This window comes from Balaenoptera acutorostrata, chromosome 18, assembly GCF_949987535.1.
Source record: "Balaenoptera acutorostrata chromosome 18, mBalAcu1.1, whole genome shotgun sequence".
Lineage (NCBI taxonomy): Eukaryota > Metazoa > Chordata > Mammalia > Artiodactyla > Balaenopteridae > Balaenoptera > Balaenoptera acutorostrata.
In genome coordinates, this window is record NC_080081.1 from 79,957,112 (window position 1) to 79,983,046 (window position 25,935).

Here is a 25,935-nt window from a genome sequence, read left to right on the forward strand (position 1 = left end):
CCAGAGCACACGCGGCTTTATCAAACAGGTTTTAATTTAGCTTTTATTAAACAATTTTCAATTGTCCCCTTCGTCAAACCTAAGAACTTCCGTTCTTTGAAAGACATTGTTAAAAACAATGAAAAGTCGAAGACTGGAAAAAGAATACCTGAAAAAGGACTCATATCCAAAATACATAAATCATCCTTAAATTTCAATACTGAGGTGACAACCTGAATTTTTAAAAATAGACTATTTGGTTTGTTTTTTGGCTGCGCCGCCTGGCTTAAAGGGTCTTAGTTCCGGGGGAAGTCCCCCAAAATAGACGCTGTCCAATTGTCCACCTTTAGGAGCAAATCTCACCAGAAACCGCTATTTTTAGGAGTGCGTTTAACTGGAAAAGTAGATTTTTTCATGTCCGCTTAGGCAAGACCTGTCAGCAGAAGGTCAGCGAGCATGCACGGCAAAGCCCCCGGCGGAATCTCGCACCGAGGCCCAGATGCCAGAGCGCGGTCGGCAGCTTTATCGCGGCTGCGCGCAGGTTGCGTTCCCCATGCCGTGTGACGCGGACGCCGCCCGGTTCCGTCCTCAGGGCAGAGAAGCGAGACGCGATCCGACCGAGACACACTGCGGGCGGTGGGGAGCGCGGGCCCGGGGCCTCCGTCGCAGACACTCGCTCGGCTTGGCCGGGGCTCCGTGGGGCTCTGGCCAGAGGCTCCCGCTCGTCGCCGCAAGACGCAGGCGGCGTGGCGCGGGTCAGGACCACTTCCCGGTGACCTTGAGGTGGCCGAGCTGGTCCTCCAGCCGTCGGTGCGCGGGGAACCTGGCCACCTGCGCCGCCTTGAGCGCCTGGAAGGCGGCCGCCCGGCGGGCCGCCGCGTGGCCGCGCTCCTGCTCGACCGTGAGGAAGGGCCGGCTCAGCCAGTAGTGGTTCTCTGCCTCGACCTCCAGGCGGCGGACCATGTTCTGCTTCGCCTGCGCCGACACGGGCCGCGGCCGCCGGTGCTTCCCGATCCACTGCCGGCCGGGGATGCGGCCGCGCCGCAGGAGCGCAGTCAGGAACATGGCGCCTGCCGAGAGCACAGAAGCGGGAGTCAGCGGCGCGCCGGCCGCGGGGAGAAGGGAGAGGGGAGCCCCGCCGCCGCCCGTAGGCCAACCTGACCCGCGCCCCAACACTCACCAGCCGCACCTCAGGGCCCCCCTCCGCACGCCGGCACACGACGCCGGAAGCAGGAAGCTGGAAGTCGGAAGCGCGCTTTCCCGACGCGCCACCCGTCTCCTCGCGCGAAGCTTCAGCTCTCGCGAGAAGGGTCTTGCGCGAGTCGCGGAACCAATGGCGTTTCCGGCGCCGGGATTCAAACGTGCGCGGGCGCTGAGGACGAGTGCCGGGATCGTCCATGGATCTGATCCGGGGCTTCTGCGGGAAGCTGCGGTCTCTGGCCGTCACCCTGGACGGCGAGACGGCCCGGCTGCAGCGAGCGCTGGACGGAGAGGACAGCGGTGAGTGAACCGCGTGAGGGACGCTGGCGCGCGCGCTGGCCGACCGACAGGCGGCCGACTGTGAGGAGCCCTCCCGGGGGAGGCGGCGGCGCCCTTCGCCCCAGGCACCCCCGGGCCCGCCCAGCGCTGCGCGCAGCCTCTGCCCCGCCAGGGACGCGGAGCGGAGAAACAGCCGCACTTAGGAACCAAAGCCCTAATCGAGCCGGAAGGCTGGGCTCGCGATGCACGCGCTCGTTTACACACGACGAGCTTTCAAGTGCACATAGTGGGGGCTTATCACGAAAAATACGACCAAGAGAAGATGAAACATTTCTTCTAACAGCAGCCGCTCAGCCCTGTTCTTGACATGTAGAGTGACTTTGGTCTCACCCAGATGGTCCACAGTTGCCGTGTATTTTCCCCAACAAACCGTACTGCCAAAACGAAAGCTAATACGCAGTACTGCTTTTAAAAATATAGGTAAAGCAAAATCCTCCGCCACTAACGTTTGTATTAGAGACTTTCTGAAGTTGTTGCAAGAGTAGTGTAGATTTTGAGATTATTTTGTGCGTCATAACTGTAATCCGCCTTAAAATTTCGCACCCTGTAGACGCAGACTCATTTTCCTTTAACTATATTATGAATAGTTTTCCAGCCATTTAAAAATGTTTATGCTTGTGCCTGTGAAAGCAATATATGTGCACGGCAAAAAATTTGAGGTAACGCAGAAGTAGTTCTTTGCTATAACTTAACTGTCAGAAGACACAGCTATTAATAGTTCAGTAGCTTTTCTACCATCCTTACTTCTAGCGTTGCTTGCTTTCCTTGACTTTGTTTACGTAGTTGAGATAACGCTAGAAGACACAAAACTGTATTAATGGTTTTGGATTTTTTAGACATAGCTGAATAGTTTTCCATAAAGCTTGTGCTAATTTATCTCCTTACCAATCTATTGCCTGGTTACACACATTCTTTTTTTCCTTTTCGTTTTACAAGAAAAAGTTGGAATAATTTTTTCAATTCCTGGCCCGCATGTATTACGGAAAATATGGAATTGTGATAATTAGAGAAACTGAACATCCCCCAAAATCGCCTTCTATGATCACAGTTATGAATCTCATAAAATTCACCATGTTAAAGGATACAATTCAGTGGTTTTCAGTATCTTCACAGAGGTGTGCAACCATCATCACACTGAGTTTAGATTTTCATAACCCCCCAAAACAAACCCCGGCAACTGTTAACAGCCACTCCCCGGAATCTTGCTCCCACCTGCCGCACTGCTTTATGCGGCTGCTAATCTACTTTCTGTCTCTCTAGATCTGCCTATTCTGGACATCTCCTATAAATGGAATTGTACAATCTGTAGTCTTTTGTGACTGACATTTCACTTAGCGAAGTGTTGCAAGGTTCATCCCTGTCATGGTAGCATGTATCAGTATTTAATTACATTTTATTGCTGAATAATATTTCATTGTATGGATTTACCACATTTTGTTTATCTGTTCATCAGCTGATGAACATTTGGGTCGTTTCTACTTTGGCTATTATGAGTAATGCTGTTGTAAACACTCGTGTGCCAACGCTTTATGTGAACGTAATGTTTTCAGTTCTCTTTGGTATGCATTTAGAAGTGGAATTGCTGGGTCATATGGTAAATCTGTGTTTAGCTTTTTGAGGAACGACCAAATTGTTTACCAAAGTGCACCACTGTACATTTCCACCAGCAATGAATGAGGGTTGCAATTTCTCCACATCCTCATCAACATTTGTTATTGTCTGTCTTTTTAATTATAGGCATTCTAGTGGTATGAAATACAATATCATTGTGTTGTTGATTTTCATTTTCCTAATGAAAATTGGTCAACTCTTTTTTTTATATAGCAGGTTCTTATTAGTTATCCATTTTATACATGTTAGTGTATATATGTCAATCCCAATCTCCCAGTTCATCCCACCACCACCACCACCCACCCCTGCTTTCCCCCCTTGGTGTCCATACATTTGTTCTCTACATCTGCGTCTGTTTCTGCCCTGCAAACCGGTTCATCTGTACCATTTTTCTAGATTACACATATATGCGTTAATATACGATAGTTGTTTTTCTCTTTCTGACTTACTTCACTCTATATGACAGTCTCTAGGTCCATCCACATCTCTACAAATGTGAAAATTGGTCAACTTTTAACAGGTGGAAGGAGATGGTCTTGAAAGGAGTCATGTTTTAGAAAAGAGAAATCTTTTTAAAAACTGCTTCTATGTTAGGTACATGACCAACTGATTAATAAGAAAGGTGATGGTACAGTGGGTAAAGGATGTCTTTTCAGTGCCAGGTCAGTTGCACACTCATATGGAAAAAAAAGAATGCATCTTGATCCTTACCTCTTGCCATACACAAAAATCAATTCCTGATGGATTGTAGCTCTAAATGCAAAAGGCCGGGACTTCCCTGGTTATGCAGTGGTTAAGAATCCACCTGCCAATGCGGGGGACCCAGGTTTGAGCCCTGGTCCCGGAAGATCCTACATGCTGTGGAGCAACTAAGCCCGTGCACCGCAACTCCTGAGCCAACGTGCCACAACTACTGAAGCCCGTGTGCCTAGAGCCCATGCTCTACAACAAGAGAAGCCACTGCAATGAGAAGCCCGCACACTGCAATGAAGAGTAGCCCCTGCTCGCCACAACTAGAGAAAGCCCACATGCAGCAACGAAGACCCAATGCAGCAAAAAATAAATAAATTAATTAATTTAATTTAATTAATGCAAAAGGCCAAACAATAAAGCTTTTAGAAGAAAACAAAAGCATTGTCACTGGCAAAGATTTTAAAAATAGGAACCAAAACGTGCTCACCATAAAGGAAAAACAGCTAAGTAGGACTGCATTCCCTCTTCCTTCCTCCAGTCCCTGATCTGAGTGCTGATTACGTAGGTATGTTCACTTTGAAAGTTCATCAAACAATATACTTATGATTTCTATACTTTTCTGTATGTATGTTATAGTTTAATAATAAAAATTTTAAGTAAAAGTCTTAACACTTTTCTTTGCAAATGACAGGATATAAATTATAAATAAGTACAAGGATTTTATAATTCTAAAAAAACTATACTAAATTACATTTTCTTTCTTTTTCCTCCTTTTCCTTGTTATACTTTTTTCTTTCAATATTCATATTGAAGACTTTGAAGATTATCCAATGAGAGTTTTACATGACCTTCATTCAGAAGTCCGGACTCTAAAGGTATCAATCCTACAATATTAATTTATCATTTTTATGTGGTAATTTTAAAAAACTAAATAGACTTAGTCAAAAGTTAAAATGTACTTTCTTTCCTCATAAAAGGATGATGTCAATATTCTTCTTGATGAAGCAAGCTTGGAAAGTCAAGAAAGCATTGGTTTCATAAAGGCAACAAAAGTACTGATGAAAAAAAATTCAATGGATATCATGAAAATAAGAGAGTTTTTCCAGAAGTATGGATATAATCCACGTGCCAAGGAAAATTCAGGTGTGAATAACTTGCATTTTATAGCATTTGTTTTAGTATTAAAGAAAGAAGGCAGCATGATTAAGACTACTATAGGCTTGGCCATTGTTTCTAGTTCTGACTCTGCCATTATGTGATAGTCCTTTGATCATTTATTCAGCAATCACTGTGTTCTGGATGCAGTGCTGATCAGTGGTGCAATATAAAGACAGTCCTTGCTCTCCTTTGCAAATGATAGATGAGAACCAACACAATGCTAGATGAAAGAAGGGTACAAGATAAATCTACGTGACTTGAGGATAGTTGGTTTCTGGTCAGCTCTGCCAGTAAACAGCTGAGAGACCAACCTTAAGGCATGCTATTTCACTATTCTCGTTCTCAGTTTCTTCTTCCATAGAATAAGAGATTTTTGGCTATATAAATTCATAAAGTCCTTTTTAGTTCTAAAATTCTAATGAAAGGTAGGATAGCATGATGGTTTAGAATTTAGAGTCAAACTGCCTAAGTTCACATCTCTAACTTCACCACTTACTAGCTATATGAATCTTTGACCAGCTACTTAACTTTGTACCTCACTTTCTCATCTATAAATGAGAGAATTTTTTTTGTTTTTTGGCTGCGCCGCATGGCTTGCAGTATCTTAGTTCCCCGACCAGGAACTGAGCCCAGGACCACGGCAGTGAAAGCACCGAGTCCTAACCACTGGACCACCAGGGAAGTCCTATAAAGTAGATATGTTTAATAGTATCTACCTCTGAGGCTGTATAAGGATTAAATGAGATAAAATTTGCTTAGAACAGTACCTCGTATGCTAATCACCCATTGTTAACTATTGTTATTGTTATACCCATAACTGTGAGTAACTAATTTCAATATGCTTCAGTGTCTTCATTTCTGTTATGAGAGTCTTTGTACATAAATAAAACATTAATTAGATTCAACAAATATGTATATATCGAGGATATATATGAAGGTATATTAAATAATCCGCATGGTATAATGGAAAGAATTCAGTTGACTTTGGTGTGGACAGGTTGACTTTGGTTACTCAGAAACTGGTTCCACCAGTTACTACATGTGTGACCTCGGATAATTTCTCTAAATTGCTTTTCCTCACTAGTGAACTAGAGATGCTAATACTTCCCTAAGAGGTAGTAATAATGGTGATTATTTTGTTAAACTCATCAGTGACAGCCTTATAATAAATTCAACAATAGGTTTTTTGGTAGTTCTTGTAACATTTCTCAAAATTAACAGAAAGCACAATGCCAAAACAGCTCTGAATCAGCAGCTCTTCCAAGGGCCAAAAGCCACGAAATCAAAGTTTATAACTTTTTTTTAAATGGTGCATCCTTCACATTTAACATGTCGTGGCTTATCATGCACAAAAAAACAGTATCCTATCCTAGTTCATTTCGGTTGCCAATCAAAACAAGGAAAGTAATATCTTCGTAGAAGAAGTGTGTACCTCTTCACCTCCTTCAATCCTTCACTTCCTTCAATCTGTAATGACTCCTAAAAAAAAAAAAAGTATAAGTATTTTCTTTTTAATATTTATTTATTTGGCTGCGTTGGTCTTAGTTGCAGCATGTGGGATCTAGCTTCCTGACCAGGTAGGAAACCCGGGCCCCCTGCACTGGGAGCACAGAGTCTTAGCCACTGGACCACCAGGGAAGTCCTTTCCCGGTATTTTCTTAAAAAAGATGCAACAAACAGGAAACTTTAGAAAATTTTATTTCCCATTTCTTCCAATAAATATGTATGATTGTTACAATTAATATTTCCCATTTAGCAACCAAATGTTATCTGTTCAAAATCATCTAAAACAAATCTCTTTATTAACTCCCTCCGAATGCTTAAACATATGGCAGCATTTAGAATCAAAAGATGTGGGTTCAGATCTTGGCTCTTTAAATTCTATCAGCTGAATGTTCTCCAAAATGTTGTTAAGTACCTTAATTTTTTAAATGAGGAAAAAATATTCAAAGTTTTTTTGTGCTTGGAGCAGTTAATATGAAAATTAAATGGAGTAAAAATTAAATATAAAAATGCCTATCCCATCGGGGATTCTAAATACATTTTAGTTCTCTTCCTTCATCTTACCCTCTCCTCTGTCTCTTCTTTCTATCAGCCCTTTCCAATTACTGGTTAATTTTCCTTCTCTACTTCATACTACATTTCTTTAATACACATTTTATATTTGTCATTCTGCATTTTCTTCCACCATTCCGTTCTCTACTTTATACCTTTATACCTTGCTGTCTCACTGTCTCACTGAAGCCCTATCATTTGTTAAATTAATCTCTGCCCAAATCCTGACCAAATCCACTTACCTTCTATCTAGGTATCCTCTTTCACTTTCTGTTGTCTCTCATACCAAAAACTAGTATTTCTCCTTCTTGAACTCTTTCTTGGCATGGTAAGTGCTATCCTGGATCCAACCTAAGTTCCACACCAAACTTATTAACCACTGGTATACCCAGGAAATGGCAGAGGACTGTGGGAAAAGTATAGTTCTTAGTAAAGTTATTTAGTCTGAAATGTACAGTGTAGTGGTTAAGCATATGGGGGTCTGGAGTCAGATATAACCTATTAAAGATTGAGAAACTACTTGTCTCACTAATTTCTCCTCTGATTTCTCTCAACTAGGTTTTTGATACAGATGTTCCAGACTGACTTAGGTTAAAAATTTATATTTGTGTAACAGTCTTTCCTTTTTACCTTAGGCCATCTGTAAGTTAGAAATCTAAAATAATATTTTACTTTGTGTTAAATCTAGATTGTAGTTAATTCCACACTGTAATTAAATGTCATTACATGATAAGATAGTTTCATAATATGTTAAGACTGGTAAATCACATTAACTGAGAAAGTAAGGAAATGACACTTCTATTTGTGAGTATTGTTTTTTCATCTTTTAACATTTTCGTTTACTCTCCTTCTCTAAATGTGTCACCTAGATGAGATATGGGTGGACGAGGCGGTACATGTCAGAAATTTAAAGGGACAATTGAAATAAAACCTTAGAAAATAAGGAGAGAGCCAGGACCTTTGCTGATTTGGGACATTTCAAATGGAGCTGTCTTATGTGGTTTTAGTATATGACATTTTCTAGTCTGATGTTTGACCAGAATATGACCTTGATTTTTCCTCCCAGTGGATGAGCAAGAAGTCATTGACTCTAAACCAGAGTCCAATAAACGTGACAATCCTGAGAAGCCTGATGTGAAGGGTGATTTGTCGGATTCTGCTCCTCCAAGCAGTTCTGTTTCTGAGAAGCCTCCGCGTAGTCCACAACTTTCCGATTTTGGACTTGAGCGGTACATGATATCCCAAGTTCTGCCAAACCCTCCCCAGGCAGTAAACAACGAGAAGGAAGAGCCAAAAATTTTAACTCCATTTTCCAAACGGCCACTAGTAAAAACTCCCAAATGTGCACTAAAGATGGATGATTTTGAGTGTGTGACTCCTAAATTAGAACACTTTGGTATCTCTGAATATACTATGTGTTTAAATGAAGATTACACAATGGGACTTAAAAATGTGAAGAATAACAGGTAAGCAGCTTTCTTAAAAGGAGCATTTTATCTAACTTTCTAAATCTTTTGTATTTATTGATGTTTTTTTCCCTAGAAGAAATACGTCTCAGACAATATCTTTCCTTCAAAGATTTTTCAGATACTTCATATTTCAAACTTCTCTGAATCACCAATTCCATCAGTAAAGTGTGAGCTATTAGTTTCCTCAGGTTAGAAGATATAGAAGGAATGGTAAGAGCCTGAAAACAGATGGTATATGGTACGATAGAGAAGAAGGGATAAAATAAAAATAAAATTATTAAAAACTTACGACTGATTTGGTATGGAGACTTGGGAAGAGAAGAGGATCTTGGGTAAATCACAGATTTCTGTTTTGTTGCCTGAAGTGATGCTAGGGAACTAAAATAGGAACACCTGCAGCTTGGGATGCAGTAAAGGTGATGCGTTTCCTTACCTGTCGGTTTTGAGGTGCTCTTAAGCTTAGGTATTTTAATATGAATTTGAAGCACAGTGATGAATTCCATACTAGACTAAAGAGATGGGGAGTGATTAGTATGGAAGTGGTAATTAATGAGTTACAATGAAAATGAAAATACCGCATATCACAACAGTACCACATATAAATCCATACCTTTAAGAACTGTAGTTATTAAAGAAAGAAAATAAACATTCAACTCAAAGTGTCAGAAAAAAAACCCCACAATTGTGGGGAAAAGTGAAGGGAGTAAACACTAAAGATAAAATGTCATTACAAAATATTTTCAGAAGGGTAAGATTGATATGTTGAAGAATTGGTTCTTATTTAAACATTAATGCAAATGGCAAAATTAGGAACTATGGGCTATATTTTTTATTTTTCAAGCTATTAGAAATACTATAGGGTATAATACTGGGAAATTTAGAAAATTCAGATAAATGAAAAAGTTTTGAAAACAACACAAAATTATCAAAACAGACTTGAATTAGAAAACCTGTATAGATCAAAAATCAGAGAAGAAAACTAGAAAAGTTATCAGAGAAGTAGCTCCAAAAAGCTCTGGGCACAGATGGTTTCCTAGATGAATCCTTTCATAATTTCAGAGAACATATACCTTCCATCTTACATAAAAGTTCTTTTTCTGAGAAGGAGACATATGTTCTAGTTCAGATGCCAACACCTAACCTGGGGACCTTCAGACTCAACAAACGCTAGTGAAATGGATACAACCATACCCATCCTGCTTACATAGAGTTAGTGGGGTATAATGGATAAAAAATTATAAACTGCCTTAAGAATGAGATACTATGAAAATAATGATTTTTAAAAAGAACTGTCATTCTCAGGGGTCTTCAAACTATAGCCAGAGACCAAACCCAGCCTACTGCCTATTTTTTGTAAATAAAATTTTATTGGAACACACGCTCAAAAAAAAGTTATTTTTCTAAAACTAGAATAAGACAGAAAACTCTGCAGTTCAGTTTGAGATTGATATACCCTTGATACAAACACAGAAAGAGCACACTAAAGGAAGATATGGCCCAATCTAATTGTGATTATAGATGTTAAAATCCCAATTAAAATACTCATAAATTGCATTCTACAGAATAGTAAAACTATAATGCATAACTTCCACGTTAAGCTTATCCCAGGAATGCAAAGATAGTTTAATATTTGGGAACTCATAAAATACACCATTTCTATGATTCAACAAGAAAAAAAAGTAGAGGACTTAACCTGGTGGTGCAGTGGTTAAGGAACTGCCTGCCAGTGCAGGGGACACGGGTTCGAGCACTGGTCTGGGAAGATCCCACATGCCACAGAGCAACTAAGCTCATGCACCACCACTACTGAGCCCGTGAGCCACAACTACTGAAACCTGCGCACCAGAGCCCATGCTCTGCAACAAGAGAAGCCACCACAATGAGAAGGACATGCACCACAACAAAGAGTAGCCCCTGCTCGCCGCAACTAGAGAAGGCCCATGCGCAGCAACAAAGACCCAATGCAGCCAAAAATAAAATTAATTAACTAATTAAAAACTAGGATAATCTCAGTAGATTATCCTATTATTATTCCTCAGTAAGGAATTTTATGAAATTTGACACCTGTTCTTCATTTAAATTGTTTGGTCAAACTCTAAGTGGAAAGATACTTCATTAACATAATAAACAATATGAATATCTAACTTAATAGTGAAGCTATCTGTTACCATTATTAAACATTTTTTTTAATGTCATTCTTGATGTTCTGGCCAATGTAATGAGATAGGAAACAGAAATAAGTATTACTCTGATGTATTTCTAGGCCATGTTTTGTGCCTGGGCAACTCGAGAAAGTCACATCTAAAATTTCTAGAAATAATAAAAGTTCAAGAAAGAAGCTAATATATTGATATATTTTTTATAGTTATAACTATTTAAAGTAATATGCTTTCCTATATTTTATTAATAACTAGTTGGTAAATACAGGGGGGAAAATCATTCAAATTTGAAACAGAAAGGTAAAATGCTCATGCCAATTGTATGTGAAAGACCTATATGAATAAAACCATTAAATATTTCTGAGTTATATAAAGGGAAAATTAGGATGGAAAAATATACCATATTCCTGAATAGAATGACTATAATTAAGATGTTCAATCATATCAAGTTAATTTATGGATATCATACAATTACAATAAAACCTTGGGATTTTTTTTTTAAGGTAGAAAGGGATATTTGACAGAATTATTCTAAAATTATTTGGAAGAATAAAAAGTAAGGATAAAAAAATAAAAAAAAATAAAAAAAAAAAAGTAAGGATAACTAAGAAAATAATAAAAATAACAGTAATGAGGGTCCTTAACCTGCTAGTTACTAAAATATATAAAGCTACAGTAAGTAAAGCAGTATAAAATTGGGACAGAATGGACCGATTGCAGGAACAGAATAGCCCAGAAACAACCTCTAATTTACATAAGAACTTAATATATACTGAAGGTGTTTTTGAAGTAAAGATTATCCAGTAAATTACACTAGGACAGTTAGTTAATTGAACCATCTTCTAGTATTCAGTGATATTCTTCTTTATAACTGTATTTCAGACATCTGGGTAATTGGCTAGAACTACCTTAAGATGGCAGGATCAGTCTTCTTAGTCTAAAAAAATGTTCTTAATCTCTATCTGTATACTGGTATAAAATTCCACTTTATGATTTTGAAGCCATGAGCTATACAATTCCCATATTTGAACTAATGTGTTGAACTCATAGCTTTCCTTTAAGTCAAAGTTTTTTTTTGGTTTTTTTTGGCCGCACGGCACGTGGGATCCTAATTCCCCGACCAGGGATCGAACCTGTGCCCCCTGCAGTGGAAGCCCAGAGCCCCAACCACTGGACCGCCCGGGAAGTCCCTATGTTAAAGACTTTCAACCCACTTCTAAGTCAAAACTGTCAATACAAAAGGGTTCTTAACCTTTTTTTGAGCCATGGATATACATTTAAAAACAAAAAAACAATTTGTTCCATGGGACTACTGTTCCATAAAACATAACTGAATATTTGTCCAGACTTGATGATATATAGTAAGATTAAATTTTTTTCCAGAAGTTTAACTTTTTTTTGACATTTATTCCCTTATGAATCACGCAAGTGAGGAGGCCGTAGAAACAGAACCAGTGACCAACAATAATTTCTTTGCCACTCCTGGCCCCATAACCCAGCCATTGGAGAAAAATGGTAAGTGTGAAAATCAAGTTACTTCTCAGCTGTACTCTTTTCAGACTATCTTTGTACCAAAATATGGTTCTATCACCTTAGACATTCTAACAGCCTTCTGCATCTTCTCGGTTCATAATACTGAATTATAGGAAGTGCCATTCCATTCAGGTTCAGCATGATTTCATACAAAAGAAATATAATTTTCTGGTATGTTTTTCATACTCTTCCTGATTGTATTCAGTATTTTTCAGCTTGTTTGTTTGTTTTTAACATTTTAACTTAAAACATATATATTCATTCACCAATCTTTTGATGTAGAGCCAATAATACCTTTTTTTGTTTTAGTTTAGCTTCAGCCTATTGATTAGAGTTCTACGTTATCTTCCTTATGTAAACCACACCCAGAATACATCAGCTACCATTTCAAATTTTGGGTTTTTTTAATAGTACAAAAACTTAAAATCATTTTCATGTAGTGTTTTCATATTTGTCACAGGAAACATGAAAACACTGGTTTTCACATAATATAAAATGAAAAATCCTAGAGTTTTATGATTTCTCTGAATAATTATTTATAATCATCTGGTCTATACCAAATTTATTGGAAATTTTTTTAGAGTAACTTATCTATCAGGTCTTTCCAAAGTTTTGGACATGTTTTCAGAAAAATTCTCTTTTTGTGCTAATTGCACTGACTTATTATTAAATTAACAAATATTGCTGGTATAAACAGGTTTGAAAAAATACAACTGACTCATAGTAAGCTGAGCTCAACTTATAAGACCATGATTATATTGAATAGAGGCCTTTTTTTTTTTAAAAACAAAGAGAAAGAATGAATCACTACCTCCACATCATACTCAGAAATCAATTCCCAATGGACTATAAACTTTTTAGAAAATGATAAAGGAGAATATCTTTAGGCCTTCTGAAGTGGGATGGATTTTCTAAAGAATAGCTTACCAACTGAAATCCTTTAATATACCATCAGCAGTATATTTCACGGAAGGAACAGAATGCTTACGTTTACCCATTAGTAATTTGGTTAAGTGGAGGCTTGTTAATAGAGTTTCTATTGTATTTAGTTTGACCCTATTTTTATGCCATGAAAGTGTCATTATTAGTTTTTATAGTCTCTACTTACTAAAATTTAGTAATTTGTTTACCATTGCTTCTTTTATCCCACTCATTCCTACTGGGTTTAGATTTCCCTTTTTTTGTGTCACTCATTCTTTTTTTTTTTTCCTCCTGTGCTATCATTTATGTTATTTACTTATTTTAAAAATTTTATTGAAGTATAGTAGATTTACAATGTCGTCGCTCATTCTTGAATGATAATTTAGCTGGATATAGACGACTAGATTGACAGCTTGTTTCTCTTGAACGTTTTAAAGAAAGTATTCCATTGTGACCTGGTATCTATTGCTGCTGGTGAGCAGAGTGCTATTGGTCTGATTAGCTTTCTTTTGTGGAAAATCTGTCTTTTTTTTCCTGGTAGTCTATAAGATTTTTATTTACTATGTTTAGAATTTAGTATGATTTTTCTTTTTTTTTTTAACATCTTTATTGGAGTATAATTGCTTTACAATGGTGTGTTAGTTTCTGCTTTATAACAAGTGAATCAGCTATACATATACATATATCCCCATATCTCTTCCCTCTGTGTCTCCCTCACTCCCACCCTCCCTATCCCACCCCTCTAGGTGGTCACAAAACACCGAGCTGATCTCCCTGTGCTATGCGGCTGCTTCCCTCTAGTTATCTATTTTACATTTGGTAGTGTATATATGTCCATGCCACTCTCTCACTTCGTCCCAGCTTACCCTTCCCCCTCCCCGTGTCCTCAAGTCCATTCTCTAGTAGGTCTGCGTCTTTATTCGCATCCTGCCCCTAGGTTCTTCATGATCTTTTTTTTTTTTTAGATTCCATATATATGTGTTAGCATACGGTATTTGTTTTTCTCTTTCTGACTTACTTTACTCTGTATGACAGACTCTAGGTCCATCCACCTCACTACAAATAACTCAGTTTCGTTTCTTTTTATGGCTGAGTAACATTCCATTGTATATATGTGCCACATCTTCTTTATCCATTCATCTGTTGATGGACGTTTAGGTTGCTTCCATGTCCTGGCTATTGTAAATAGAGCTGCAATGAACATTGTGGTACATGACTCTTTTTGAATTATGGTTTTCTCAGGGTATATATATGCCCAGTAGTGAGATTGCTGGGTCATATGGTAGTTCTGTTTTTAGTTTTTTAAGGAACCTCCATACTGTTCTCCATAGTGGCTGTATCAATTTACATTCCCACCAACAGTGCAAGAGTGTTCCCTTTCCTCCACACCCTCTCCAGCATTTATTGTTTCTAGATTTTTTGATGATGGCCATTCTGACCAGTGTGAGATGATATCTCATTGTAGTTTTGATTTGCATTTCTCTAATGATTAATGATGTTGAGCATTCTTTCATGTGTTTGTCGGCAATCTGTATATCTTCTTTGGAGAAATGTCTGTTTAGGTCTTCTGCCCATTTTTGGATTGGGTTGTTTGTTTTTTTGATATTGAGCTGCATGAGCTGCTTGTAAATTTTGGAAATTAATCCTTTGTCAGTTGCTTCATTTGCAAATATTTTCTCCCATTCAGAGGGTTTTCTTTTCGTCTTGTTTATGGTTTCCTTTGCTGTGCAAAAGCTTTTAAGTTTCATTAGGTCCCATTTGTCTATTTTTGTTTTTATTTCCATTTTTCTAGGAGGTGGGTCAAAAAGGATCTTGCTGTGATTTATGTCATAGAGTGCTCTGCCTATGTTTTCCTCTAAGAGTTTGATAGTGTCTGGCCTACATTTAGGTCTTCAATCCATTTTGAGTTTATTTTTGTGTATGGTGTTAGGGAGTGTTCTAATTTCATTCTTTTACATGTAGCTGTCCAGTTTTCCCAGCACCACTTATTGAAGAGGCTGTCTTTTCTCCATTGTACATTCTTGCCTCCTTTATCAAAGATAAGGTGACCATATGTGCGTGGGTTTATCTCTGGGCTTTCTATCCTGTTACCTTGATCTGTATTTCTGTTTTTGTGCCAGTACCATACTGTCTTGATTACTGCAGCTTTGTAGTATAGTCTGAAGCCAGGGAGCCTGATTCGTCCAGCTCCGTTTTTCTTTCTCAATATTGCGTTGGCTATTCGGGGTCTTTTGTGTTTCCATACAAATTGTGAAATTGTTTGTTCTAGTTCTGTGAAAAATGCCATTGATAGTTTGATAGGGATTGCATTGAATCTGTAGATTGCTTTGGGTAGTAGAGTCATTTTCACAATGTTGATTCTTCCAATCCAAGAACATGGTATATCTCTCCATCTATTTGTATCATCTTTAATTTCTTTCATCAGTGTCTTATAATTTTCTGCATACAGGTCTTTTGTCTCCTTAGGTAGGTTTATTCCTAGGTATTTTATTCTTTTTGTTGCAATGGTAAATGGAAGTGTTTTCTTAATTTCACTTTCAGATTTTTCATCATTAGTGTATAGGAATGCAAGAGATTTCTGTGCATTAATTTTGTATCCTGCTACTTTACCAAATTCATTGATTAGCTCTAGTAGTTTTCTGGTAGCATCTTCAGGATTCTCTACGTATAGTATCATGTCATCTGCAAACAGTGACAGCTTTACTTCTTCTTTTCCAATTTGGATTCCTTTTATTTCTTTTCCTTCTCTGATTGCTGTGGCTAAAACTTCCAAAACTATGTTGAATAATAGTGGTGAGAGTGGGCAACCTTGTCTTGTTCCTGATCTTAGTGGAAATGGTTTCAGTTTTTCACCATTGGGGACGATGTTGGTTGTGGGTTTGTCATACATGGCCTTTATTATGTTGAGGTAAGTTCCCTCTAGGCCTACTTTCTGGAGGGTTTCTATCATAAATGGGTGTTGAATTTTGTCGAAAGCTTTCTTTGCATCTATTGAGATGATCATATGGTTTTCCTCATTCAATTTGTTAATATGATGTATCACATTGATTGATTTGCATATATTGAAGAATCCTTGCATTCCTGGGATAAACCCCACTTGATCATGGTGTATGATCCTTTTAATGTGCTGTTGGATTCTGTTTGCTAGTATTTTGTTGAGGATTTTTGCATCTGTGTTCATCAGTGATATTGGCCTGTAGTTTTCTTTCTTTGTGACATCTTTGTCTGGTTTTGGTATCAGGTTGATGGTGGCCTCATAGAATGAGTTTGGGAGTGTTCCTCCCTCTGCTGTATTTTGGAAGAGTTTGAGAAGGATAGGTGTTAGCTCTTCTCTAAATGTTTGATAGAATTCGCCTGTGAAGCCATGATTTTTCAAGCTAAGGACTCATGTCCTTAATTCTGGAAAATTCTCTGACATTACCTCTTTAATAATATTACTTCTTTCCTAATTCCTCGATTTTTTTTTTTAAATTTTTATTTATTTATTTATTTATTTATGGCTGTGTTGGGTCTTCGTTTCTGTGCGAGGGCTTTCTCCAGTTGCAGCAAGCGGGGGCCACTCTTCATCGCAGTGTGCGGGCCTCTCACTGTCGCGGCCTCTCTTGTTGCGGAGCACAGGCTCCAGATGCGCAGGCTCAGTAATTGTGGCTCACGGGCTTAGTTGCTCCGCGGCATGTGGGATCTTCCCAGACCAGGGCTCGAACCCGTGTCCCCTGCATTGGCAGGCAGATTCTCAACCACTGCGCCACCAGGGAAGCCCAATTCCTCGATTTTTTTCCTCAGATTCCTGTAAGATATATTTTAGAATGTTATCCTTTAGCCTCCTTGGTTTTCTGTTTTGTGTTGTTTTTTTGTTTTTATAATTTTATTTATTTTTGGCTGCATTGGGTCTTCGTTGCTGTGCGTGGGCTTTCTCTAGTTGCAGCAAGCAGGGGCTACTCTTCATTGCGGTATGTGGGCTTCTCATTGCGGTGGCTTCTCTTGTTGTGGAGCGCAGGCTCTAGGCGCATGGGCTTAAATAGTTGTGGCATGCGGGCTCAGTAGTTATGGCTCATGGGCTCTAGAGCGCAGGCTCAGTAGTTGTGGCGCACGGGCTTAGTTGCTCCGTGGCACGTGGGATCTTCCCAGACCAGGGCTTGAACCTGTGTCCCCTGCATTGGCAGGCAGATTCTTAACCACTGCACCATCAGGGAAGTCCCTATTCATTTGTTTCTTAAGTGATAGTTAAATTGTTTTTTTTTTGTTTGTTTTTTTTGTTTACTATTACAGGCAGTGCTCTAGTTAAATTGTCCTTTGGACACATGTCTCTCCCATCTTGGAGTAGAATTTCTAGATCAAAGGGGATGCACATCTTTACTTATTCTAGAAAATGCTAAATTGTCACTGTAGAGTGGCTATTGTGGTTTATTCTCACCAAGAGTGTTTGAGTTCCTGTTTCTCCATCTTTTTCAGCACTTGATGATTAGACTTAATAAACTTTTGCCAGTTTGATCATTTTGCTAACATGTTTACTTTTTCTCTTTGGTATTTTTAGGGTGCTTGCATACTTTGTTACAGATAGCAAATGTCCATATACACATGTTCTTGTTTCTAGGTTCTCTCTTCCGTTCCAGTAGCCAGTTCTTCCATCCTTGGCCAGTGTTACACTGCTTTTAGCTACTACAGCTATAGAGGAAGTCCTTGTATCTTGGAGGGCAAGTGGCCTTCCTTGCCCTCTTCCTCCTCCTTTTTCTTCTTCAGAAATTTGATTTTCCCATAAAGGTCTTACACAGTTTTTAACAGATTTATATGTAGGTATCTTATCTTTTTTGTTGCTATTGTGAAAAATATTCTTTTTCACATATATTTTTTATTGTTTGTTGATCTTATACTAGAACTATTCATTTTTGTGTATTGCATTTGCATCTTGCAACCCTGCTGAACTTTTACTAGTGCTAATGATAATTAGATTGTGAATATGACAGTTTTGTTTTTTCTTGTCAAGTACACAATAGTTATAATTTCTTAAGTTATTAAAAATAAAGTGCACAAATTAAACTGACAAAGATTATAATATAAAAGTTAAAATCTTTATTTCAGCCTTATTTTCAAATATGTATTTCATGCTATTGTATGTCTTCTAGATGCCAAGCATACACATTCTCCCGTGGCACCTACATTCTGCACTCCTGGTTTGAAAATCCCTTCTACAAAGAACAGCACAGCTTTGGTAAACTTCCATAAAATTGAAAGTGCTAATCTTTTCCCCAGTGAATTCGATACACTATTTCCAGAATCTAACAGTCTGTTTAAAAAACGTAGACTGTTGTAGCCTTTGGGAGTATATTTACAGTGTTTCCGGAGGGTCATTCGGCAGCAATTATCAAGAGCTTTAAAATTTTTCCATACCCTTTAACCAGAATTTATTCTAAGGCACATTGGGACAAAGATTTTATAACAATGAAGTTATAGAGGGAAGAATAGCGTTATTTATAAGAGCAGAATATGGGAACAAACTAAATGTCAAATGATAAACGGGAAGCAAAATATATTACGGTAAATCCATAAGAGCCAGTGTCATGTGACTAGGATGTTTTGAAAAACAGATAAGAACATACAGAAAGAATGTCTTCAAGAAATATTTAATGATATGGAAAATGATATATATGTGTATGTATATAAATACACACATACACATATATTTTATTTTAAGGAATAAGAATGGATAGAAACACACCAAAAAGTGGTTATCTATGGGTGATTTTTATGCCTTTTTTTCCAAATTTTTCCCATTGAACAAATTTACTATGTAATCAGAACCTCAGCCCTGTTTAAAGTTGGTATGAACACTTAAGACAACCAATATGGTAGATTGGGCCGTCCAGTGGATCTTCCAGCAGTGATGGAAATGTTCTGTAATCTGTGCTATCCAGTGTGGTAGCTAGCTGCTGAGCACGTAAAATGTGGCTGGTGCATCCAAGGAGCTAATTTTCAGTTTAATTTTATTAATGTATAATTAAATTTAAATAGCACCATGCGACTTGTGGTAATCCACTGCTTATGTTCCTGGCCTCATTGCTGACGCTGCCCTAGGGGGACGGGCCGGGTTGGCATGAATGGGCTTTCTCCCTGGCAGCAGTGAGGGCGTAGCTCATCCTCCTACGACTCTTACCTGGCCCAGGATAGTGTTGCCTGAGTCTGGGTGGTGAATCCGTCTAAATCTGGGGTTCAGCCAACAGGCCTATTTAGATTTCACATGAAGCTCTTGCTCAGCCTTCAGTAATGACGATGGTACTTTTTCCTCCATATGCCATTTCTTTGTGTCCTTGATTTTATTTAGTTCTCGGTCAGGGAAGAGGGGGTCATTTTGGGGCCTACTTAGAGATCACAACAGAACTAACAATTGACTAACAATGTTTATTTACTATATTACTTTATACCACCATAATTTAATTATTTCTTTTTATGCTATAGGTATCCACAAATTATCCATTATCAAAAACAAATAGTTCATCAAATGACTTGGAAATGAAAGACAGTACATCGTTAGTTTTAAATTCAGACGAGTGCTTTGAGAATTTTGCGGATCCCTCTTCTCCTACGATTTCTTCTTATGAGAATCTGCTCAGAACACCTACACCTCCAGAAGTAACTACAATTCCAGAAGATATTCGCCAGGTTATTTTTCTAGGCTATTGTTTGTTTTCTGCGAAAATACCTGAAAATGATATTTAACTGTGTTACTTATCATCGGGCTAATGTGCTGGTTTGGATCTAAATCTAAATTCTGGGCTGTTAAGCCTGTCTAAGACCACCTGGCTAAGGCTCTTCAGAGCTGAGCACAAGCTAGTGATGTCATCATGCCTTTGTTCCCTCATGAAGCATTTTCTCTTTAACTTCATGTTCTGAAATGTATTCTTATAATATTTTCTAATCATTGTTCAAATGTGATCACCATGGTGACCATTGTTTCCATTGGTGTTTCTAGCAAAGTCAGAAATGTCATTTACCTTCCAGTTCTCCAGAGTTGGAGTATCATGAATAACTTGTATCAGTGTTTCTTGAACTTGAGATGTCTTGGGCCTCAGTTTGAGAAACATTTGTTTAAATATATTAGAATATCTGATTCTTTTTTTTTTTTTTTTTTTTGGCTGCCGCGAGCTTGGTGGGATCTTAGTTCCCTGGCGAGGGATTGAACCAAGGCCCCAGCATTGAAAGCACCGAGTCCTAACCACTGGAACGCCAGGGAATTCCCATAGAATATTTGATTCTTTAGTACAACATAATTTACCAGTAGTCTGTTACTGGTTTATAGCAACTACCGACTCTACTAAATAACTACCAGCCTGATTCTTTGAGCATCCCCTCTTGATAAAAGTTACAGTGTTGGGGAGTTATTGCTTAAGCAAATGGAATTCTTAATAACCATTCTAGAGACCTTCCTAGCTTATTGAGAAGGGTAAAGCTACTTGGGGAAATACCCAAATGCCATTGGAAGGGACTCATCCTAAGATATCAGTAAAGTATTTGTTATCCTTCTTTCTCTGTCTTTTCTGCTTTCCTGGCACTATAATAAACTGAGGGAGGAAGGAGCATCTTCTGTCTATAGGCATTATATACAGTTTCTACTTTGCCATAGTGATCCTTCTCTCTTCATTTCTGTGTTAAAGGAGGGAAACCTTACATTTAATGTATTACCTCTTTGTGAAAAAATTATAGTTGATATTTCAGATTCTTGTTTTTATAATCTTTATAGCTGACGATCTTTCTTTTGAGCATTTATTTCACCTCTTTCCTATATAGATTTCCCTAACGTCTTTGTAAAGGCTTGATTTGCTCTCAGGGATGCACTGCTGCTTGCTTCCGTTAACCCAGCAGTACATTTAGAAGCTTTAGAAATCCCCGCTACACCCAAGTTAAACTTCTAATATCTCCATCTCTGTGCCGCTGAACGTCTGTGCTGCTAAATATTCTGACTGTTTTAAATAACCCAGATCTTCAAATTTTCCTTGGCTTTTTCTTGAATGTTTTATAACAGCTTCCAAATTTATATTATGTTGTTCGTATGACTTGGTGAAAGGAGTTTGCTTTTCTTTTAGATTTTATCAAAATACAACTCAAACCTAGCTACTCTGGTAGCAGTTAGAGAAGTGCCACCCAGCAAAGTGTTCCTTCCTCGGTGTGAAGGACAGGACGTCCGAAACGCTGACAACAGAGAAAACTGGTGAAAGTGAGTATGTTCCCATCCTAAAGGGACTAGATGTGTTATCTGAGGAGAACACTGGAATGGTAATAAACATCTGTAATTGACATCTGCCAGCTAGGTAACAGCCCATCTCTCTTTTGGTCCAGAATTCGTGATCCCTGCATCTCAGGCTCCCACACTACCATGTTTTACAGTGTCACTGGGAATCTACTCCCAACCATATTATGAGTGTAAAAGTAGATGGCTTCAGTGTCGTGTCATTTGTTTCGTTGAAGGCTATTGGTTATACCTAATTGATATTTTCTATTTGTATCTTTCTACAGAAATGGTAGTGGATCCATCCTTCCATTATAGAAACTGAACAGAATGAGATGAAAGCAAATCTGCTCTTGCTTTGTTTTTCACATTCCCCGACATCTTTCCCCTTTTGAAAATCCAACTCATATTAAAGATGAGCATGGACACTGATGTCATAAAATGCTTTTTATTAAGTTTGATTTAGTCTAACCTCAGGCTTGTTGACGTGTAGTTCAGTTACTCAGTTTTGAAAGATCATTACTATTTCACTGATTTCAAATTTACCCTGCCTAATGGAAGAGTATGGTTTAAGTAACATTAGGAAGCAGGATAAATAATTTTTGAAATTTAAACGTTACTGTTTGCTACTCAGATAAGGCCACCTTCAGTCTTCTTGGGCTAGACAGTTGTTGCTAGACCTGGGCTTCCTTGGGTCTAGCTCTGCCCTTCTGTCTCCTCTCATGACTATCCCAAGTCTTTTACACCTTTTATTTCGGCAATGCTCTTTTAAGGCACTGTTGTTTACAAATGACAGCTTAAATTAATTTAGGAAGAGAGGAATTTACAGGCCTAGGTAACTATACTGAAGTAGGTGTCTCGGACATTTGGAATTAGACACTTGCCTGCTGTCAGGACAGATGTTTTATTTTTACTTGTCAGCTTCATCCTTTCAAATCACCTCTTCCCAGCACATGGCTGCAACCTCTCCAGGTCCCCGTCCAGCTCGGCGGCCCAGCAGCCTGAGCCTCACGCTCTGTGCAGGGTCCCAGGACTCCTCCTGGCCAGGTGCTCATCTCTGGGCTGTCCACTGTGCCTCTAGAGCTGTCTGAGAGCTCCAGGCTGCCCTGTCCATGGAGCCCAAGACCCTTCCGGTCTAAGTAAAGTTGATGCAGCAAAGATTATCCTCTCTTATGGTTGGGCCTTGAAAGTCAAATGTGAAGACTTGTCACATTGTGAATCTTCATTTTGTCAGAAAATTGTCACTAAAACAAAACAATTTATTCTTTGTTCTAGGAACTACTGTGTAATAATTTTTTGCTAAATATTGATACAATGTAAAATTCAAGATACTTAGTTTTATTTTTCCAGGTAAGCTCTGGTCAGCCTTGTATACGATGGTGACTCCCAAATTATATCAGCCTTTTATACACTATTTACCATGGCTCTGTGTACCTAAGTCCACGGAGTGGACAGGTTGCTTGAAGGAGGGAGTATATTCAAAGTGCACGCAGGGCTGAGTCCTGGAGTTCCATTTTAGAAGATGGAAAGAGGCAGAAAAATCTAGCAAAGGAGACGAAGAAGAAGCTGGTGACGTAGGAAGGAAATACTTCAAGCCGAGTGATCGATTCTATCAATATTGCTGAGAATCCAAGACAAGACAGAATTACCACTGGACTTGGCAAAATTGCTGTTACTGACAGCACTGATTAATTCCGACAGCGTGCTCAGGACGGATGCCTGGAGCGGACTGGAAAGGTCGGAGGTGAGGAAGCAAAGGTCATGGACCGAGACGCTCCTTTCATGAGTTCTGCTCAAGAAGGGAGAGAAGAAGTGGTGCTGCAGCCAGAGGGGGTGTGAGTGAAACCAGGTTTTTGAAGATGGGAAATAAAGAACGTTCCATTAATCATTTTTGATGGCCTGCTGGGTGTGTCCACCTGTCTTCTGATGGCCCCTCAATCCCTGTGATGGCCCCTCAATTCAGTCTGTCCAGAATTTCTCTTTCCCTGGCCCTTACCACTCTCCTCCTGTGATCTTAGTTTCTGCTCCCTAGAACTAGGATGCTTCCGGCTTATCAACCTTCAAACGTTACCCTTCAGTGTCTTCCCACTGCTCTCAAGATGAATCCAGGGTCCCAGCGTGGCCTCCAGGGCCGCCCCGTGTGACTCGACCCTCAGCTGCTCCTCCCTCTGGTCTCAAAACCTGGGCTCCAGCCGGCAGCCGGCCTTTCCTCTCCTTCCCTGCTTTCCTGCCCTGGGCTTCACACGCCCCGGGCTCCGCATGTGCTCTCTCTGCTCAAATGGCTTCTCCCATCCACTCTGCTCAGCTGTCTGTCCCTCACATCCTTATGCTGGAGATACTTGACGTTTTTGTCTGCCCACCACTCCTACCCCCTTAAACGAAAACGCTCCGATTTTCCCTGAACTCAGCCCAGTTCCAAGAACAACCAAGCAGGGCACAGTCCCTGACCAGTTGGTATTGGGCACGTGACCCACGTCATATCCAAGAGAGCAAATTCTGGGACTTTGGGGAACTACTAGGAAGAGCAGCACATCTTTCTGGACGTGCAGAGATGTGCACCCAGAGCCACGAAGGGAGAGGCCGAAGGCGGAGCTGCCGCAGAAGCTCCAGCAGGGGACGTGTGAGAGCTTGGAGGCCAGCTCCAACCCCTGTTCTTCAGGTACATGATTCATAAACTCCTTGTTTTCTCGTTACGTGAAGCTCTTAACAGTCCTGCCTCATCTGCTTCAGGACTCCGATTAAATGTCATTTTATCAAAGATTTTACCCACCTTCCCAGTCAGCACCCTATTCTCATCCTTTATAGAACTTGGTAGAATCTGTAACAGAATATTTGAGGGTACCTTTATTTAATGTCCATTGCCCCACTGGACCATAAGGTCAGTGTGGACAAGGACCTTATCTGCTTGCCTTGTTCATTATGACACTGGTACCTGCCAACTTAAAATATTTATTGGTTAGTGATAACATCAAACACTTACTGAGGTCTTACTATGCTAGGCATGGTTCTAAGTACATTCATTAACCCATTTCATTCTTAAAAAGTAACTCTTAGCAAATAGGTGCTAGCATTTCGACTTTTCAGATGAGGAAATTGAGGCTTTAATGCTGGACTTCTCTTTCCACGTCCCATTTCCCAGCCCAGATCTTGCTGACCGCCTCTGGGGTGTGTCCCCTCCCCGCCGTCCTCCGCTGCGCCCCCCCGCTTGTCACCTGAGGGCAGAAGCATCTTATGGTCCTCTTCATCCAGATCTCTGGCCAAACTCCTGGTGAGTGCTCCGGGTGTCCCTGCTGTTTCCGCTTCAATGCCTTTGTTCACGCCACACCCTTTGTCTACTGGGAGCCTAAATCCAAGCCCTGTGGGCGCTGAACAAGGTCACGTGCCATCCTCAGCAGCAACTTCGCATGACACCTTCTTATCCGCCTTTGATCATCGGGCATTTACACCTTTTGTTACCAGACTAAGGCTTTCTGAGGAAGGGTCTGTGTGTCAGGTTTGTCTGCACCCCCAGGCCCACGGCATTCATCCCATATTTTATTCCCTGGAAGTGCGGGAGGAGCTAGTAATACTACAAATTCTGACAGTTTCCAATGATGTATGCAGGTTTTGAAAATGCCTCAGGTGGTTCACCTCAGTCATAGTTTAAACTGCCGTAATTTCATCCTCTGTGGGACATTTTCTGAGGAGTTGGTTGCAGCTGGGCTGGCCTGCTAGCGTGGGAAGGAGCAGGAAATTCTGACAGCCGAAGGCATGAAGTGAGGGGGCTACGAATGCCTTTTTTCTTCTTTGTTTTTAAAACAGCTGTTTATTGAACATTCCCTCTCTACCATGCCCCTCCTCTGAGCCCCCTTTCATTTGGCTCTTCTCAACAATGTTCTGAGGTAGGCATGTGATTAGAACACCTTCATACAGTAAACTCCTCACGACATTCCCAGGCTGATGGGTTTTGCTTATTAAAATTATCTTAGTATTTATTTAGTATTAAAATTGCTTTTTAGGTTTCAGCCTATTCCTCCTAGGGATTACGGGGGTGGGGGAGAGAGATCAATGACTGTCTTCATAGAAGAGTTGCCTAGTTCATGATTAATCCTACCAGAATAAATATGCTTCCTTCAAGCTTGTTCCGTTACAGGTTCCAAGAAACTGTAGCAATTTGTGAGAACAACCTATATCTAAGCAATACAATACACACCAGAACACTCACACCTCACCTGGAAACCATGACCATATCATTTCATTAAAAGACAGGTGTTTTGGTTTGTACCAAAACTGAAGCAGGTCCATGTACTCTGGATGACGGTCCCCTGGCAGAAGTCTGCAATGCAGAGGACAGCTTCACCACGAGAGCAGTACCAGTGCAGCGGGCGGAAGCCAGCTGGCAGTGAGCTGAGGACAGCACAACACTGTTTTTGGAAACGTATGTTTCAAGTCATCTGTCGTTGGCTCCCTAGCTTCCCAGCCCACTTGCGAGCTGTTACTTAAAGCGGGCCTCCACTTCCGCTGAAGTGAAAATGGTAGCCGCTGCCTGCACCTCAGTGCTGAAGGTTACATGAGGTCAGGCACACCCGCGCTCCCAGCACAGCTCCGCACTCAAATT

At 39.9% G+C, this 25,935-nt stretch overlaps 2 protein-coding genes across 4 annotated transcripts; one reads left to right on the forward strand and one right to left on the reverse strand.

Annotated features, from left to right (window-relative positions):
• Window positions 1-25: 25 nt before the first annotated feature.
• Window positions 26-1,279, reverse strand: MRPL57 (mitochondrial ribosomal protein L57). Its single transcript, XM_007164225.3, has 2 exons — window positions 1,160-1,279; window positions 26-1,049 (listed from the first exon to the last, which is right to left on the reverse strand). The coding sequence occupies exon 2, from the start codon at window positions 1,042-1,044 to the stop codon at window positions 736-738; it is 309 nt and encodes a 102-aa protein (XP_007164287.1). The 5' UTR covers window positions 1,045-1,049; window positions 1,160-1,279; the 3' UTR covers window positions 26-735.
• A 61-nt stretch (window positions 1,280-1,340) lies between these two features.
• Window positions 1,341-24,441, forward strand: SKA3 (spindle and kinetochore associated complex subunit 3). 3 transcript variants are annotated; one of them, XM_057533092.1, is made up of 9 exons: window positions 1,341-1,479; window positions 4,636-4,697; window positions 4,800-4,965; window positions 8,102-8,501; window positions 12,093-12,178; window positions 18,241-18,326; window positions 19,571-19,774; window positions 21,196-21,326; window positions 22,689-24,441. In XM_057533092.1, exons 1-8 carry the CDS (start codon window positions 1,377-1,379, stop codon window positions 21,322-21,324), a joined length of 1,236 nt encoding a protein of 411 aa, XP_057389075.1. In that variant the 5' UTR covers window positions 1,341-1,376; the 3' UTR covers window positions 21,325-21,326; window positions 22,689-24,441. The 3 variants fall into 3 exon arrangements, with proteins under 3 accessions (XP_057389075.1, XP_057389076.1, XP_007164286.2); XM_057533093.1 differs by having other exon boundaries at window positions 23,040-24,441; XM_007164224.2 differs by having other exon boundaries at window positions 21,626-24,438.
• The last annotated feature ends 1,494 nt before the right edge of the window (window positions 24,442-25,935 follow it).